Source organism: Heterodontus francisci, chromosome 26 (assembly GCF_036365525.1).
Source record: "Heterodontus francisci isolate sHetFra1 chromosome 26, sHetFra1.hap1, whole genome shotgun sequence".
Lineage (NCBI taxonomy): Eukaryota > Metazoa > Chordata > Chondrichthyes > Heterodontiformes > Heterodontidae > Heterodontus > Heterodontus francisci.
In genome coordinates, this window is record NC_090396.1 from 64,038,046 (window position 1) to 64,057,377 (window position 19,332).

Sequence of the window (19,332 nt, forward strand, 5' to 3'; positions counted from 1 at the left end):
GACCAGGAGCTAGTGAGCACAGGGGTAGTGGATGAATGTGACTGTCCATGAGTAAGCACATGGGCAGCAAAGTTCTGAATGACCTTAAATTCATGGAGGGTAGAATACAAGAGGCCAGCCAGGAGTGCGTTGGAATAGTCAAGTCTAGAGGTAACAAAGGCACGGACGAGGGTTTCTGCAGCAGAAGAGCTGAGGCAGGGGTGGTGTTGGGCAGCGCTCCGGAGGTGCAAATAGGCAGTCTGAGTGCCGGCATGGATAACGTGGTTGGAAGTTCTCTTCAGGACCAAAGATGACACCGAGGTTGCAAACAGTCTGGTTCAGCCTCAGGTAGTCGATGTGAGAAAATACTTTACCTCAGATTGTGGTAAACCAATATATCCCACACGGCGATATGCAGATAAAGAATTCTTCATTGTATTTGTGGAAAATGTATAAAATGATGTTCTAGTTCCTACATCTTTCTCAAATCCTTTAATAATGGCTCCATTCGCTCTATATAAAAAAAATAGCAAAAAAAACAAAGTTAAACAAGCAGAAAATATGCCATTTTAATTCCCTAAATATTATCATGGCATCCCTAACCCCTTCTTTTCTTTTACAATCTACAAGCTTTTAAAAATCTTCCATCACTTAATAGCTACTTCTGCATTTCTCTGACCTTCCCTTTCATTCTTCAAATGTGGCCAGGTCCCACCATGTAGGCCATGGCCCTTCATAAAATTAGTATAGAAATACGCACACTGGGGTGACTGAGTCATATTTATTCCACTGCCCAGCACCACAAGTTGGGATAGTGTTATAAGGTCTCTTGTCAGCAATGGCAATGTACAAAATAGCAGTGCCCATTTAGAGCTGAACATTCATAACAGTTGCTGTTGCCTGACAAAGATTTTAAACAGTGCTGCTTAAATATACACTGTAATATTCACAAGAAATATTCATTTCAAATGCAGTCAAAATTGGGTTTGTTGGCAGATAATAAGTAAGGACAACTAAATCTGAAGATTGAAAACAATATTTTATATTCCAACTGCACAATAACAGTTCCACTCTTCATATAAAATCAGCCTTGGAGGCTGACAACTGAGTCAACATTTGGTCAAATTTGTGGAAACTGTATTCCACATCCAGATTAATTTCATTTAATCCCTTATCAGCAAAGAGAGGACAACTTCCATTCTGTTGGTCTGGGGTGGATTTGCAACCTACAGTCAAGTGATAAAATGGAGAGTGTTTTGACCGTTCCTTTCATCTTGGCACAGAGCCATTCAATTCTCATTTGACACTTGTCCAACTGAGATGTAAATAGAAGCACACCTGAATACATAGTCATGCTGATCAATTTCCTCGCCTTTCCGAGAGCCATTCAGTATTCCGCCATTTCCAATCACAGCACAGCGGATGCAAGCTGAAGTTTTATTTGGTCTTTTCTCCCAGTCATCAAACATGAAAGCATTTGCAGAGGTGTTAAGATAGCTCAGGGCATCCTTCAGGTCTGTAACATAGGATTGAGGTTAATTTACTACCATTCGCTGTATAGTATTACAAAAACAATTGTCTCTTCAAAAAAAAACCTGTAGTTTACAAAGATGGGATTCACACACTAAACTAAAAATGTACATCTTACCAAGAGGATCTCCTTGCTGCAATACTTTTCATTGAAGTCCCAAAACCAAGTGCAGTGACAATATAAATGTACGCTGGCTGGCATTTTCAGATTATAACCTCTACCATTTGACGAATAATAATACCCCAGCTGAAAGTTGATTAAGTAAATACCCTATCCCGGAAAAAATGTCTTTAGGATTTAACTGCACATTGTAACTTCAGATTGTAACTGTACCTTGCAACTGCTCATCACGTCTGTTTAAATCCGTGAGAAATATTGGTCAACCTTTATATACGGAATTGCTATCAGACTCTTTGAAAGCAAATAAAATTTATTTTGTGCATCAGTTTAGAAAGTAGATTACAAAACAAGCACTCATATCTGTGGTTGTGGTAAATCAATTATTTTCTCTGCTTTGAGGGACACTGGGAGAACTTCAAAATGCAGGTCATGTCAAAAGTGGCATAGATCAAGTAGTGGGTTAGTGACAGATTACTATTTTCTCATTAGCTAATTGGCAATATGTATTGTTGACATTTGCAATTTCACTGTTCGACATTATACAATTTTAATACAAAAGATAACATTTACCTTCATAGTTGATTACCCCCCATCCATGAGCTCCATTATATCTTTTCAGTCTTTTGTACTCCTGTTCTGTAGCATGTTTGCTCCATTGCAGGAGGGGAACTGTTCCCAAGAAAACACCTTCATACTCAGATATTTTTGACATTCGTGCTCTCAAGTTTTCTGGACATTTCTAACAAGCAAAGACAATTTAGTATTAAGATAAAGCAGCAATTTATGCTTCCTCTGTGCTGTAATTTCTACACATTGTAATTCTATGTTAGAATACGTCAATTCAGTTCCTTTGCAGTAATCAGGTTCAGTACTGCTTCAAGACTTACAAAAGGTAAGCATGTCTCATTATTTAAACAGAAACAAAATCCAAAAGTACACACACTGCCTTGTACTTGATTGGCTAAAAAAAAAACATTTGGCGATATCACAAAGCCAAATGCTATATAAACACAGATTCTTTCATTAATCTTTTCAAGAAAATAAAAATGGAACTGCAGGGCAGCTTCTCAGAGAACAGGACAGGTAGGTTTATTAACAGTGCGATTTCAAAACCACAACCATGTACACAGGATGTAATAAAGCAAAAAGGTTTCATCTAACAATTGCCAGCCATAAGCAATTTATAAAAGGTAGACAACATCCAAATTTATAAAGGACATGCCAGGTAGTGGATAATGATGAGCTGATTTCACCCCTGGCTGAATTGAAGGCATCCTTGCCTTTGAATCAGAAGTTGTGGGTTCAAGTCCCACTTCAGAGACTTGAGCCCAAGAATTTAGGCCGACCCTCCAGGGCATTGCTGAGGAAGTGCTGCACTGTTGGAGGTGCTGTCTTTCAGATGAGACATTTAACCAAGGCCCTGTCTGTTCTTTCAGGTGGACATAAAAAGATCCCATAACACTATTTTGAAGAGCAGGGGCGTGATCTTTGGCACCCTGGCCAATACTTATTCCTCAGTCAACATCATTAAACACATTATCTGGACATCAACACGCTACTATTTGTGGGAGCTTGCTGTGTGCAAATTGACTGGTGTGTTTCCTACAAGTGATGACAATTCAAAAGTATTTGACTGGTTGTAAAGTGTTATGGGACAGCCCGAGATCATAAAAAGGTGCTATACAAATGCAAGTCTTTTTGCTTTCACTGCCTAATTGCAGCAAATGCATGAGATTCTAAGCAGAACTAACAAGAGAAAATAAGAGAAATTCCTGTAGTGGTGTATGTTAAAGGATTCGGTCAGAGTAAGGAAATGGGATTCTAGTAGAACAATCCTACAGGGGAACTAACAAGTGCTGCAGTGTAAATAAGTCTTTTGTACTATAATTTCTGATTCTATAAAAGAGATTTCTGGCTAAAGTGGAAGTTAAGGCAATGAATTGGGTAAATAGAAGAATAGTTGTGTTCTGATGTCAGGAAGCACTTGTTCAGACAAAAGGTTAGTGGAAATCCGGAACTCTCACCCAAAAAGCTGCTGAGGTGGTCGGGCAATTGAAAATTTCAAAACTGAGTGATATAGATTTGTTAGGCAAAGGGTATTTAGGGTTACGGAACAAAGATGGGTAGACGGAGTTATGGTACGGATCAGCCACGATCTGGCTGAATGGCGGGACAGGTTCAAAGGGTTGAATCTCCTTGTACTAATTTTGTAGAATCATAGGCATCAGGAGAGAGGGCACACAAATGAGAACAGAAACGTATCACCTTTCTTCGAGCACCAATTGTTAACTTAATACAAGTTAATATTTCAGTGCAAAGGCGAGTTATAAAAAGTAATACAGAATTTCAGACATTCCTCAGTCCTTATGGAAAAATATATGGTCTCAACTTCACCACCAGAATGGAATAAAAATAGAACTAGTCTTTGAACACTCATCCAAAATTAGCACTAACTTAACAGAAGAATCACATCTAACGTTGGACACTGTTTTGAGTTCTGCAAGCACGTGCTGGTTTACTCGCCATGCAAGCTTGATGCTGAAATAGAGCAAATCAAAGACATCCTGCGTGACAATGGCTACCCTGATCTGATCATTTCTCGCTGTATATCGCGCAATCTTATGAACGAGCCTAAGGCCTCATTTTCGGCCCTGAAAAGTGCCCAGTTTACTTCAAATTACCCTGGAAGAGTAATGTATTGCAAAAATTTGAACAGGTAAAGCTAGCTGTTTCACGCTGCTACTATGCAGCAGCAACACATGTGGTGAACGTCACTAACAGGATGCTGCCGTCAAGCCAAAAAGACGTCCTGCCAATCACACAAATGAGTAATGTGATATATGAATTTCAATGCCAGTGTGATGCTTGGTATATAGGCCATGCGTCCCAAAGACTGGCAGTTCGCATCAAACAACAAGTCCCTTCCGCTGTTCACAACGGGCAAGGTACAGGCCGTACCTAACCAGCCAGTGTCCAACATTAGATGTGATTCTGCATCTGGACAACATTTGTTAAATAATCCTCAGTATGCTAAGAATTACGTTGACAATCAACTTAAGATTGTCAGCAGGGCTCGCAATGTGGCGCATTTGCACGTACTGGAAGCCCCATATATTAAAACACAGGGCCCTGTTCTTTGCAGACAGAAAGAACATGTACACACATTGCGCCTGTTTCAGCTAAACAATATAAGTGACAGCCATTCGCTGGTTCATTCCTCAGGACAATGCCTTGACCAATCAGAACCAAACTGCCTGGTTTAAATTTCAAACAAGCTTGGCAGTTAACTGTCAGTTACTGTAAATTGGTGCATTCTCCATGGCAATGCCACTAACAGTCAGTGTTCACTTGCCAACCAATCAGCAATCTTTTCTCATACGGTATAAAGTTGTTGTTTTCCTTTACATTGATATTCTTGCAGTTTGTCGTGATGAGTGCAAGACGAAAAGCTTCGACAACAAGTCTCTATTTTCAGCAATACTCATCTTCACTACTACCAAACTACTAATTCTCTCTATTCATGGGAAGTGGGTGTCGCTGGCAAGGCCAGCTTTTGTTACCCATCCCTAATTGCCCTTGACAACTGAGTGGCCTGCAAGGCCATTTCAGAGGGTAGTTAAGAGTCAAGGTGAGGTGAGGCGAGGTGAGAGTGACTGTCCTTGACACCAAGGCAGCATTTGATCAAGTATGGCGTCAAGGAGTTCTAGCAAAACTGGAGTCAATGGGAATCAGGGGGAAAACTCTCCGCTGGTTGGAGTCATACCTAGCACAAAGGAAGATGGTTGTGGCTGTTGGAGGTCAATCATCTGAGCTCCAGGACATTACTGCAGGAGTTCCTCAGGATAGTGTCCTGGGCACAACCATCTTCAGCTGCTTCATCAGTGACATTCCTTCAATCATCAGGTCAGAAGTGGGGATGTTCGCTGATGGTTGCACAATATTCAGCACCATTCACAACTCCTCAGATACTGAAGCAGCCCGTGCAGAAATGCCTGGACAATATCCAGGCTTGGGCGGACATGACATTCGCGCCACACAAGTACTGGGCAAAGACCATTTCCGACAAGAGAATCTAACCATCTCCCCTTGACATTCAATGGTATTACCATCGCTGAATCCCCCACTATCAACATCCTAGGGGTTACCATTGACCAGAAACCGAACTGGAATAAATACCGTGGCTGCAAGAGCAGGTCAGAGGCTGGGAATCCTGTGGCGAGTAACTCATCTCATGACTCCCCAAAGCCTGTCCACCATCTACAAGGCACAAGTCAGGAGTGTGATGGAATACTCTCCACTTGCCTGGATGGGTGCAGCTCCAACAACACTCAGGAAGCTCGACACCATGTAGGACAAAGCAGCTCGCTTGATTGGTACCCCATCCACAAACATTCACTCCCTCCAACACGGACGCACAGTGACAGCAGTGTGTACCATTGGCAAGATGCACTGCAACAATGCACCAAAGCTCCTTAGACAGCACCTTCTAAACCCGCGACCTCTACCAACTAGAAGGACAAAAGCAAACTTGACAAATTGAAGTATACATAATAAATGCATAGCTACCCAATGGCATGGCGTGGGCTATCGCATGGACAAGCAAATTGACAGCCAACTCTTACAGGGGAGGCGGTGGCATAGTGGTAATATCACTGGACTAGTAATCCAGAGCCCAGGTTAATGCTCTGGGGACATGGGTTCAAATTCTACCACGGCAAATGGTGAAATTTGAATTCAATTAATAAATGTGGAATTAAAAGCTAGTCTAATGATTACCATTAAACCACTGTCAATTGTTGTAAAAACCCATCTGGTTCATTAATGTGCTAGTTTGGCCTAAATGCAACTCCAGCAATGTGGTTGACTCTTAAAATGGCCTAGCAAGCCACTCAGTTCAAGGGCAATTGGGGATGAACAGTAAATGCTGGCCTAGCCAGCAACGGCCACATCCCACAAACGAATTAAAAAAAAATACAAGCAACAAAGAGCCCATGACACCTCAGTGAGCTGGATACATTCTTTCCACCCCACCTTCCAAAAATTGATTGCTGGTTTTGGAACAGCCAGCTCCAGTATCAAAGAATGCACCTCAGAGAAGAGAAGCGGTGTCTTAATTTTGCTCAAATGTTTGGGATTTGCCAGATTCACTCGGTCATTCTCGCCTGCTGTTCATGACCATCCCTCTGCAGCCATTCTGAGATCACAGAAGCAACACTTAAGAACACATGTAAGATTACATTTATATTATATGTGAAAACACCAACTGTTGCGGCATTTAATACAAAGTGTGATCAACAAGATTTCCAAGGTTGACTCATGCTGTAGGGGAGTGCTGCACTGTTGGAGGTGCTGTCTTTCAGATGAGACGTTAAACTGAGGCACCGTCTGCTCCCTCAGGTGGATGTAAAAGATCCCCATTACACTATTTTGAAGAGCGGGGTTGTTTCTCCCCAGTGTCCTGGCCAATATTTATTCCTGTATCAATCACAAACAACGATTACCTGATCATCATCACACTGCTGGTTGTAGCAGCTTGCTGTGTGCAAAATTGGCTGCCATGTTTCCTACACGACAACAGTGACTACACTTCAAAGTAGTTAATTGGTTGTAAAGCATTTGAGACATCTGGTGTTCATAAAAGGTGCTATATAAGTGAAAGTCTTTAATAAGAACATAAATAGGAGTAGGCCATATGGCCCCATTCAGTATGATCTTGGCCTCAAACTCCATTTTCCAGCCTGTACCCCATAAGCCTCGACTCCCCTATGGCTCAAATATCTGTGTCTCAGCCTTGAATATATTCAATGACTCAACCTCCGCTGCTTTCTGGGGCAGAGAATTCCAAAGATTCATGACATGCAGAAGCAATTCCTCTTCATCTCAGTCTTAAATGGGTGACCCCTTATTCTGAAACAATGCCCCCTAATTCTAGAATTCCGCACGAGGGGAAGCATCCTCTCAGCATCTACCTTGTCAAGCCCTCTCAGAATCTTATGTTTCAATAAGATCACCTCTCATTTTTCTAAACTCCAATGGGTATAGGCCCAACCTGCTCAACCTTTCCTCATAAAACAACTCTTTCATCCCAGCCAATCAACCTAGTGAACAATCGCTAGGTTGCTAGAGTGCTTTTAATCATTTGCAGCTGGAATATTTAAACTAGGTTTTGTATTTTTTGAAATCCCAATATTGCTAAATCCAGCTCAAGATAAAATTGTAGCACTTTGCTGCTTTCCATTAAAATTAAACCCCAAAAATCCTATAAATTATAGTGTTAGCATCAACAATTATGTTCAAAGTACACTGTACCAACATTTAAAAACCCAATAGCAATTGCTTGCAGCAGGAAACCAATGCTCTACATAGTAACACAAACAGATTACAGTTTTCAGTTCAATTCTATTCAGATTTTGCATCACCGAAAGTATTAGCAATAAAAAAAAATGAACAGCTACAGAATGAGTCAATTATAGAGCACAACTATATTACGCATCCTGATTTCCACATAGTCCAGTCCAAAAAAGCTACTGAAAGCATTTATGTAGTGTTTATGATTTAAGATAGAAACTTGAAAGTTTTATATGACATATGGAAAAGAAATCATGTGAATTACAGTTAAACAAAACAAAATTTACCAAAGAGGCAAGTCTAGTCTCGGTTCAACAAAAAAAAACTTAGAAATCTCATCCATGACATTAGTGGGCAAAGTTTCCAAATTTCTAAATCATGCAATATGGGATTTTAGTTTTATTTGTTCTCAAGACATGACCAAAGCTGGAAATTCTGGATTTATTGCTTATCCCAATTGCCTCAAGGTAATGGGAGTGGTAAATCTGCTCCTTGAACAGCTATAGACCTTGTGGCGGTGATGCTCCCACAATTAAGTTTTCTTGAGAGCGATAGTTTGTAAATGGCCTATATGCAGGTTTGGACTGAGTTGGGTTTTTACAACAATACATCTTTTCTGGTGCTAGCTCATAAAATTACCCGATTCACTGCATTCAGTTTCACAAATAAACTACAGTGGCATATTCCCACTCAACCTCTGGGTTGCCAGTTTAGTTGGGAGATTACATCTGCAGGGAGTGACAGTCACCAGCTCATTAAAATCAGCAAATGTGATTCCCCACAAACATGGGGGAAAAGAGAGGAAGGGGGGAAAAAGGATGCCAATTATGCTTTGGCTCAGATACGATGTTTCTACAGCTTGCTGATCTGACATTATGCTAAGAGACTACATATTCAGCAGTTAGATTTCTGAACTTTAACCCTGAAGTTACTGTTGAGATTACCCTTGAATGATGTTACTATTATACTAGTTTAAAATAATTGAGTCTGCACTTCACTAAAGTTCCCCCAATAGGCTAGAAATTAGATTACATTTTAAGCATCATTATAAATGCAAGTTGCTGTTGGTTAAGTGGCTGATTAGCTACTGGAGGATAATTATTTGATTAGGTGTCAGAGCCTGTCACTCTAGAATTGGCCTTTATAGCCACTCCAGGCGCTGCTCCACAAACTACTGACCACCTCCAGGCGCTTACCCATTGTCTCCCGAGACAAGGAGGCCAAAGAAGACTTTCCAAGCAATACCCCTTTCCTCTCTCTAGCTGACCCTATTACAGTCTGGACGAGCACTACAGAGTTACAAAACACCACCTTTTACCAATTGCATCCAAGGGAATCCCAATCAAGTTAGGCTTGTTACAACAAATGCTACTATTCCTTCATAGAGTTATCATAAAGAATGCTGCAGACCATCTCCATGACATGCAGTGCACCTCGATAAGATGCATATTGAACCCTGGCAGAACTTACTGGGGCCACGGTGGTAAACTGAACTAGAAAGATGAAACTGATAAAGACTGTGACTGGTTGAGCAAGTACAAGGTTGCAGCACAGTGTTGGGATTTGAATTTAATATGCTACCTGAACACAGAAGCTATATTTTCAGGATTTTGGCATACTCCCTGATTGTGTCAAGCTGAAGGAGAAAACAAAAATAAAAGGCTACATTTGTTGAGGGCATCAGAAAAGCTTGTAGTGACATTAATTTACCCACAAGCAGACTTATGTGCAACATTTAACACAGGTTACCCTTTGACACAGGTAGTGCATGTAACTTTAGCATACAGTTACATGGCCAGTGCTAGTTTGAAACCAATATCTGTTTATGGCAATGGATCCCTTATATTGCTAGCTCCACATCACTCTTCAGCCAGAAATTCTATGCATATGCCCTGTCTACCCTCTCAAGCGGATCCATTAGACCCGATGGTGATATTTTGAAAAAAACCCCAGTGTTATGGCCAGTATTTATCAGGTCAACCAACACCACTAAAAAAAAATGATTATCTGGTCCATTACCTTATTGCTATTTGAGAGAGCTTTCCGTACACAAATTGTCTGCTGCACTTTTTATATTACAATAGTGACTACGCTTCAAAAAGTAACTCATTGGCTTAAGCAGTTTGGGATGTCCGGTGGTCATGAAAACTGCTTTATAAATACACAACTGTTATTTTAACACAACTGAAATGACTAAATTTCAACGAAACTTGTGCGTAATTTCATGCAAGAGTAAATTTTTCTGCTCGTGTGTATGGGAAAGCACCGCTGTTATTTTGAGCAGGCCGATTCTGTCTTTTGGTCCAAATTTTCCTTCGCCCGGAAGTCTTCCTCAGATTGTTTCAGTCCCAGCTTCCTTTGCGTTGTAACCACAAAATTACCTATTTAGGGATTTCCCAACTCGATACTCATGCTGCTCTCTCGTCTCCCTAGAGGGGAAATAGATGAGTACAGTCGCTGCATTGATTAGTGCAACAGATTTGAAATCACAGTGAGTGGTAATAGCAGGAAGAAAGAAAGAAATTTAGAAAGAAAATACTGGTAAAAAGGGAAGCAAACAAAACCAATAGCAGAATTTCAAGTATATTGCTTTTGCTTTCTCTGTACTTTACATCAGAGGTACTAACAGTTGGATAATTCCTTACTTACTCTATATTGGAGACAGTACAACAACTTGTATTTAAATAGCACCTTTAATGTAATAAAACCTCCCAAGGCATGTCTAGGAGCATTAAAAAGATTTGAAATCAAGCAACATAAGGCGATATTAGGACAGATGACCAAAAGCTAGTTGAAAGAGGTATGTTTTAAGGAACATCTTGAAGGAGAGGGAGGTAGAGGGCAGAGAGGTTTAGGGTGGGCATTCCAGAGCTTAGAACCCAGGCAGCTGAAGGCACAGCCACCAATGGTGGAGTGAGTAATATGGGGGATGTTCAAGAAGCCAGAATTAAAAGGAGTGCAGATATCTTGGAGGGTTGCGGGACTGGAGGAGATTACAGAGATAGGGAGGGGCAATGCCATGGAGGGACTTGAAGACAATGATGGGAATTTAAAAAAAATAAAATGAAGCATTGCTTGACCGGGAGCTAATGGAGGTCAACGAGCGCAGGGGTGCTGGATGAATGGGACTAGCCCACAGGTAAGAACATAGGCAGCAGAGCTTTGGATGATAAAAGAAAAATACTGCACATGCTGGAAATCTGAAATAAAAACAGGAAGTGCTGGAAACACTCAGCAGGTCTGGCAGCATCTGTGGAGAGAGAAACACTGTTAATGGCCAGAATTTTACACCACCCCAGCGAGCCAGATGATGGCTGGGGGTGGGGGGGGGGGGGGGGGGGTGGGGGGAAGGGTTGATGTCAAGTTAACAGCCTGGACTGTTTTTGAATAGTCCAGTCCATAGGTAAAAAAAAGTTCTCATGTTTGTGCTGATGCAAACAGAGAGAATGGGTTCTGCCCCATCCCTCCACTCACTGAGCAATATGTTTTGTAATTCACTATTTATTACCGATAAAACAGTAATCAAACCTCCCTAACCAACTATGCAGAATAGTGCACTTTAACTCAGGTCCAGAACTTACTGAGTGCAGATTTAACAAGAAATTATGAAGATGGCTTTGCCGAGACTGTTCACAAACCAGCATTTCTTTCCCATCATTGCTTACTTCTCTAAGTAAAACATGGCATCCATCGTGTACCGTTTTGGTTTATGATTTTTTTTTCCTACCGAATGCAACCCATACATCATGCTTTGCAATGACCCATTTGTTTCAAATAGTTTCAGAGACCAGAAACCTCATTCGTACCCTTTTCACACCCATAACTTATTATCGCACCTCCCCCCAAACCCATCCTCTGATATCCACAATCCTATGATTGGCATCCCCGCTATGATAAAAGCTCACGTTTCAAAAGCTTTCCTTATCAGTTCTGACAAGAGCTTCTGAGAACATGGCAGTGAAAAACAGGCTTTTTCCAAGAATGTGATTTAAACAAATCCTTTCCATGTTGTAGCTTTGTCTCTGTTAAAACTAAACCAAATGTAAAAACACATCAACATTCTGACACTAACCTCATGTGGTTCATACAACACAATTAAAAATCTCTCCTGTACTTTCTTACGCTGCTTGATGAGAGTTTACGTTTCCTTTTCCCACAGCCTTCCAAAAGGTAACACTTTTATTTGAATGGCAAAAGCAAATCCTATTAAATTTGCTTTCCAGGTAACTGTTCAAGACAACAGCATCCTTCAATTACAGCTGAAAGACCAAAAGAAAAAGCATATCTTTGGATAAGATGTCGATCAATATTAACTCTCAGCCTTCAGCATCAGTTCAAAGCCTCGTTGAGTGGGTGCAGTGTGGGGAAAATCCCACTCTCTCTCAATTTGCCTCAGCACAAACATGATCAGTCTTAAACGAAAATTAAATCTCATCAGTAACTCATCGACATTACTCACAGGTAGCAAGAAATCAGAACTGGAGATTGAGGTTAGTTTCTTTCTGAACAGCATATTTCCTATGACAGTAAGTTGGAGGATATGGTATTTAGTAAGCACTGCAGCATTCTACTACACAATATTTTGCCCTTATAAGGCAACAGGTCATCTTGCTAGAATAGGTGCATCAAGATCAATCACAAGTTAACTCCTCAGGTTACATTCTAATGCCAGTTGTTTCTGAAGATGGACAGCTGTTTGTAAACACCTGAGCTGCCTCAAAACTCAGGACGATATCAGGAAAGAATAGGCTCTCTTTTTAAATATTGGCTTCTTACAGCATGAAGGATGGTGATCGCCTGCAACTCGGAGTTCAAGGATGTACTGTTTTATAGCAACTGGGATGCTGTCCCATGCAAAGCATTTCAGGGTCAAATGAATGACTAAGTCAAATTCCATCTTTATTACATGCTAGCAAGGAATTTTAAACCGGTGCTTTGGAGATGGAAGTACACATTATTCAGTGAAAAACATTTTTAAAATTATATATATTTATTTTTCCTGTGTATTTAATTTTTATCTCCTAAAGATGAGGACACAGCAAGACATAGCAAGCAACCGGAGGTAGGGACCTGTGTACTGTGAAAGAGCTCAGAGCAGTGGGTGGTGCTGCTTAACTGGTAGCAATTCCTTTCCCTTGCATACGTGGCATCTGCTGAGAGCACTCAATGGAATAAAACTTTTGAAATTTGCCTTCTAGCTTTTCTTGAAATGTTTTGAACAATCAAAAGAATAGGAACATTGGAACAGGAGGAGGCCATTCATTCAGTTAGATCATGGTTGATCTGCATCTCAACCTCATTTACCCATAATAATATAAAAGCAAAATACTGCGGATGCTGGAAATCTAAAATAAAAACAAGAAATGTTGGAACCACTCAGCAGGTCTAGCAGCATCTGTGGAAAGAGAAGCAGAGTTAACGTTTCGGGTCAGTGACCCTTCTTCGGAACTGGCAAATATTAGAAATATTTCTAATATTTGTCAGTTCCGATGAAGGGTCACTGACCCGAAATGTTAACTCTGCTTCTCTTTCCACTCATTTACCCATTTTGGTTCCATATCCCTCAATATCCATGCTTAACAAAAATCTATCGATCTCAGTTTAACCCAGCCTCAACAACTTTTTGAGGGAAAGTGTTCCAGACGACCATGATCCTTTGAGCAACGCAGTGTTTCCCAACAATGCCCTGAACAGCCTAGCTCTAATTTTAAGGTTACGTCCCCTTGTTTCCCCCATGAGGAAATAGTTTCTCCCTCATCTACCCTATTGAATCCGTTAATCATCTTAAAAATTCAATTAGATCACCCTTGATCTTCCATATTCAAGGGAATACAAGGTTATGTAACTTGTCCTCAATTTAATCTGGTTATCATTCTGGTGAATCTGCACCGCACCCTTTCCTAGCTCAAAACAGCCTTCCTGAGGTTCGGTAGCCCAAACGGAATGCAGTATTCCATTGCACTCTATACAACTGCAGCCATTTCTCCCTCCAATTTGTATTCCAGCTGGTATGAGATAAAGGCCAACATTCCATTAGCTTTTTTAATTTTCTTCGTACTTGTCCACTTGTTTTGAGTGATTTCTGTACATGGAGCCACAAATCTCTCTATTCCTCCACAGTTCATAGCTTCCTATCGTTTAGGAAACACTCTTGACTTATCCTTCTTAGGTCCAAAGTAGATACCTCACACTAAACTCCCATCTGCCATCGATTAAATGAGTGGCCAAAACTATCAAAGGCCTCTGTGCAACTTTCTACTCCCATCTATGCTACTTCCTGTGCAACCTAACTTAATAGTAGAGGTTGCTTAAAGTAGCTTTGTTAGCCTTGGCTCTGTTGGTAGCACTTTCGTCTCAGAGTCAGAACATTGTGAGCTAAAGCCCCACTCAATTGACTTGAGCACATACTCTAGAATGATATTTATGCAGCAATGAGGGAGTGCCGTACTGTCAAATGTGCCATTCTTCAAACAAGATGTTAATGAAGGCCCACAAAACTATTTGAAGAGCAAGAGAGTTCTCCTGGTGTTCTAATCAACCTTCACCCCTCAAACAATATCACAAACACATTATATGGTTGTTTACCGCCTTGTGTTTGTGGGACCTTGCTGTATGCAAATAGGCTGCCACATTTGGCTACGTTACAATTATAACTGCATTTCGAAAGGTCCTTAATTGGCTGTAAGGCACTTTCGGATGTCCCGAAAATGTGAAAAGCGCCAAATAAGTTCAAGTTCTCATTTTAGAAACTGAAGGGAAACATTCAAGCTGGTGTGCTAACTAAAGTTACCGATAAATCCTGCGAAACTGTACAAACTGCAGAGGCTCAGTCTGCAAGTTCCACCATCAACCAATGCAGGCAGAACTGTTGGCAAAAACATTGAAGCCTGGTCTTTAAGAAGAGGCTGATGTGTTCAAGTAGAAATATAATGAAGTTATTAAACATAGAGATTATAATTCAATGGATTCATATAGTCATGAAATATTTTTTGATGTCTTTACTTGGTTTAAAAACTTATTTTGAACGTTACAATGTTGATTCATTTTGAGCCCAAGTGTGTATTAAAAGAAAGACTTTTAGATTGTAAGATCATAGGATCATTGAAACGTAACAGCACAGAAGGTACTGGCATGCTTTGTCCCAAATCCCTGCTTTTTGGCTGTAACCCCGTAATTCCTCATCCTCAAGTACCCAACTCCCTTGTAAAATTATTTACACAATCAGCTTCCACACCTTTTCGGGCAGTGCATTCCAGATTCCAACAATCCCAAGTGAAAAACATTTTATCTCCCCTCTAGATCTTTTAAGTCTTATGAGCTCTGATTATTGACCTACTCACCAGGAGGAATAATTTTTCTCTATAAATTCCTAACATTTTGAAAACCGCTGTTATAACAGAGAAGGTTAAGGAGGTGACCCAAGGAGAACAGTCCTAACTTTTCCAACCTCTCAACGCTCAAATCCTTCATCCTTGGTAATATCCTGGTAAACCTCCTCCATAACCTTTCTAAAGACATTTACATCTTTTGTGAAGTGTGAGGGTCAGAATTGTCCACAATATTCCAGCTGAGGCCTAACCAGTATTTATAAAGTTCAATAACATCCATTTCCTTTTATATTCTATTTCTCTACTTATAAATCCAAGTAATTCAGATGCTCTTTTAGCCACTTTATTAACTTGCCCTGCCACTTTTGAGGATTCGTGCATATGGACATCAAGGTCTCTCTGCTCATTTACACTTTTCTAAATGGTGCCATCTATAGTATGCTGTCTTTCTATATTAGCTCTCCCAAAGTGCATCACTTCACATATTTCCCTTTAACTCTATCTGCCATGCTTCTGCCCGTTTCACAATCCAGCCCAAGTCATCCTATAGCCATTATTTACCACTTTGACAAATTCTGGATCATCTGCAAAGTTCATAATGCTGCTCCCTACACCCAAGCATAGGTCATTTGTAGCAATTATAGAGTAATGGACCCAAAACTGACTTGCGGGAATCACTACTGCAAACCACCTTCCAGTATGAAAAGCCAAGGTCCTGTCTGCTTTCTCAAATGGACATAAGAGTTCCATGGCACTATTTCAAAAAGAGGACCACGGATGTTCTCCCTGGTATCCTGGCTAATTTTTATCCCTCGACCAACATCACTAAAGCAGATTATCTGGTCATTAGTACATTGTGTCAGCTGTGGCCCAATGGGAGCACTCTTGCTTCTGTTCCCAGTTCAAGTCCTACTACAAGACTTGAGCATAAATATCAAGACTGACACTTCAGTGTAGCACTGAGGAAGATGCTGTATTTTGGCTGAGGCATTAAACTGACACCCCGTCTGCCCTCTAAGGTGGGCATAAAAGATCCCATGTCACTATTTTTTGAAGAAGAGCATGGGAGTAAGGATTATGGGCCAATATTTATCTGTCAAATCAACATCAGAAAGAGAGAATATCTGGTCATTATTACATTGCCGTTTGTGGGATCTTGCTGTGCACAAATTGGCTGCTGCATTTCCTACATTACAACAGTGACTATGCTTCTAAAGTACTTCATTGCCTGTAAAGTGCTTTGAGACACAAGGTGGTTGTGAAAGGTGTTGTATAAATGGATGCTGCATTTTCTGCATTGCAACAGTGACTACACTTCCAACAAATATTTCTTTGGATGCAAGCACTTTGGGACGTCCTCAGGTTGTGAAAGACACTATAGAAATGCAAGTTCCTCTGTTTTGTCAAAGCACCCAGTAGTTACTCAAGAGTAACTGGACTTTTTGGCCTTAAGAGACAGCTTCATTTTGGGAACAGCACAGTACAGACATGCATGTAGAAAAGCTATATAAATGAAACCTCAAGCATGTCTATAGAATAGTACCCAAGACCTAGCAAGGTATCATTGAAGTATCCTTGTAGCATAAAGATACCACAAAAGGATAATTACGGCGCCTCTCAGTGCAAAATAGATGACCATTCTTCATGCTTGTCAACCGTCACCAGGCTATTTAACCATGGGGAATATCACAGCCGTGTCTGATCCTGTGATCACTTGACATCTGTGTATGCATACTTTTCAGTAGCAGTGTTGTATAATTTTTCAGTGCTTTTTCCATGAACTGTCACCAAGTCAAAAGGGAACCAAATTAATTCCACAATTATTTAGATTTGATGGGTCATCAGGTTCCTCAGATTTGTGGAAAAAGATTTAAATCGTGAGGAGCATGCAGCCTTTGGAATCAAGAGTGGGAACCCTGTCCAAGTACTCCTCTATCCCAGGACACTGAGGGGAACTGTAGCAATCTAGTTTGCCCAATAATTTTAGTATTGATTGTTGATTTGCCCTACCCTCATCACCCACAGACCTGTCCTCCAGCCAAATGATAGACATGGTATATAGTTGGACAACAGGGGCTAGACACCTGAAAGTGACATCCAGTTGCACACAAATTGATGGGGTACGGCAGGTGGAAATAGAGCAAAAAATTTGACTGGGCAGGGAATCCAGATCATTAGGAATTTAAATAATCACTGAATGGAAGCCATTACAGGCCCAATGAAAAGGGAAAGAATCTTTCAGCATATTCATTTATAAAAACATAGTAAAAGTGCCCCAATTCATTTCACATTATCAAACAAAATTGGACACTGATCCACAGAAGATGATATGAAGACAAGTGGCCAAAAGCTCTGTTCAAGAGGTAGGTTTTGAGGAGCAGCATCTTAAAAAGGAGGAGAGGGGCAGAGAGACTCAAGGAGGAAATTCCAGAGCTTAGGCAGCTGAAGGCATGGTCGCCAAGGATAAAAATGTTAGACTTGAGGCATTGCTGGATTGGAAGCCAACGTAGGTCAATGAGCACAGGGTGATGTGTGAATGAAACTTGGTGCAAGTTAAGATACACAGGGTGGTGTGCTCAGGTTTGTAGTGAGTGGAAACTGGGAAGTCGGCTGGGAAGGCATCAGAACAGCAAACAGATAAAAGCCAAACTGACCACAGAGGTCTAACAGTACAAATCAAATCTTCTACCCTACCAAGCAAACACAGACCTTGGGTGTTATCTAAAAAAAAACTGTAAACAGGACTCATGGACTTATCTAAAATAATCTCAGACTTGCTATATGTCTCCACACATTTACCAACCTAAAAGGTAGTCCACCATGCCACAGAAGGTCCTTACCGTCCTTGATGGGTGAGCAGGCGTTTTAACAATTCAAGAGTTTAAAAACAAGGCTAATTGGCCTGAAACCAGCAAGCTTCGGATCTGCAGTAGATCCTCAGAGATGTTTCAGCAAGAATGGGTAAGCTGCTGCATCTATATGGGCAAGGAAAACCACGCGGACACACAGAGTGAAACCCATTCACTTCCAGGTGTTATCCTGCTCTGCCAGGTTACAACCACAATGAAACACAATACCACTTCTTTGCCCATGAAGAAAAATCACCTGCTTCAATTAATAGACAAATTGAACGACACTATATTCACCAATGCCTAGCAAATAGCCATTCATATAGCCAAACTATGTACAAGAGCTACCTCTCAAAATCATATTCCAAAATGCAATTACATATCATAGTAAATACGCACAGACTTGTGATAAGCTATTACTGTAACAGAACAGCGAACAACTAATTTGAATCTTCAATGCAACAAATCAGCCACACAAGAAAACCCAGAGTTTCTTCCCCATCCTGCAGTCAAGAGGTTTGAGGGGATGAATAGTCTACTCTGCTCCCATGCAAGTGCCCAAGTTAACAGGGCCTTTTGTTTATGAAAATTCGACAGCTTAGGGAGCTGATGTTTGATGTGCATGCTCCAACCAAAATTTAAGGCATCAAGATTTAAGGGGCGGCACAGTGGCGCAGCGGTTAGCACCGCAGCCTCACAGCTCCAGCGACCCGGGTTCAATTCTGGGTACTGCCTGTGTGGAATTTGCAAGTTCTCCCTGTGTCTGCGTGGGTTTCCTCCGGGTGCTCCGGTTTCCTCACACATGCCAAAGACTTGCAGGTTGATAGGTAAATTGGCCATTATAAATTGCCCCTAGTATAGGTAGGTGGGAGGGAAATATAGGGACAGGTGGGGATGTGGTAGGAATATGGGATTAGTGTAGGATTAGTATAAATGGGTGGTTGATGGTTGGCACAGACTCGGTGGGCCGAAGGGCCTGTTTCAGTGCTGTTTCTCTAAACTAAACAATTCTGGGTACTGCCTGTGTGGAGTTTGCAAGTTCTCCCTGTGACCGCGTGGGTTTTCGCCGGGTGCTCCGGTTTCCTCCCACATGCCAAAGACTTGCAGGTTGATAGGTAAATTAGCCATTATAAATTGCCCCTAGTGTAGGTAGGTGGTAGGGGAATTGAGGAAAGGT

At 41.0% G+C, this 19,332-nt stretch overlaps 1 protein-coding gene across 4 annotated transcripts in view; it reads right to left on the reverse strand.

The window, feature by feature from the left end:
- The window catches only part of st6galnac (ST6 (alpha-N-acetyl-neuraminyl-2,3-beta-galactosyl-1,3)-N-acetylgalactosaminide alpha-2,6-sialyltransferase), a 94,692-nt gene that overhangs the window by 21,288 nt on the left and 54,072 nt on the right, over window positions 1-19,332 (reverse strand). For all 4 annotated transcript variants that reach the window (XM_068058419.1, XM_068058416.1, XM_068058418.1 and 1 more), the window contains exons 4-6: window positions 2,201-2,369; window positions 1,318-1,495; window positions 354-492 (exon numbers count right to left, since the gene is read on the reverse strand). In XM_068058419.1, coding sequence (XP_067914520.1) covers window positions 354-492; window positions 1,318-1,495; window positions 2,201-2,369 — 486 coding nt within the window. The remainder of the gene's footprint in view (window positions 1-353; window positions 493-1,317; window positions 1,496-2,200; window positions 2,370-19,332) is intronic.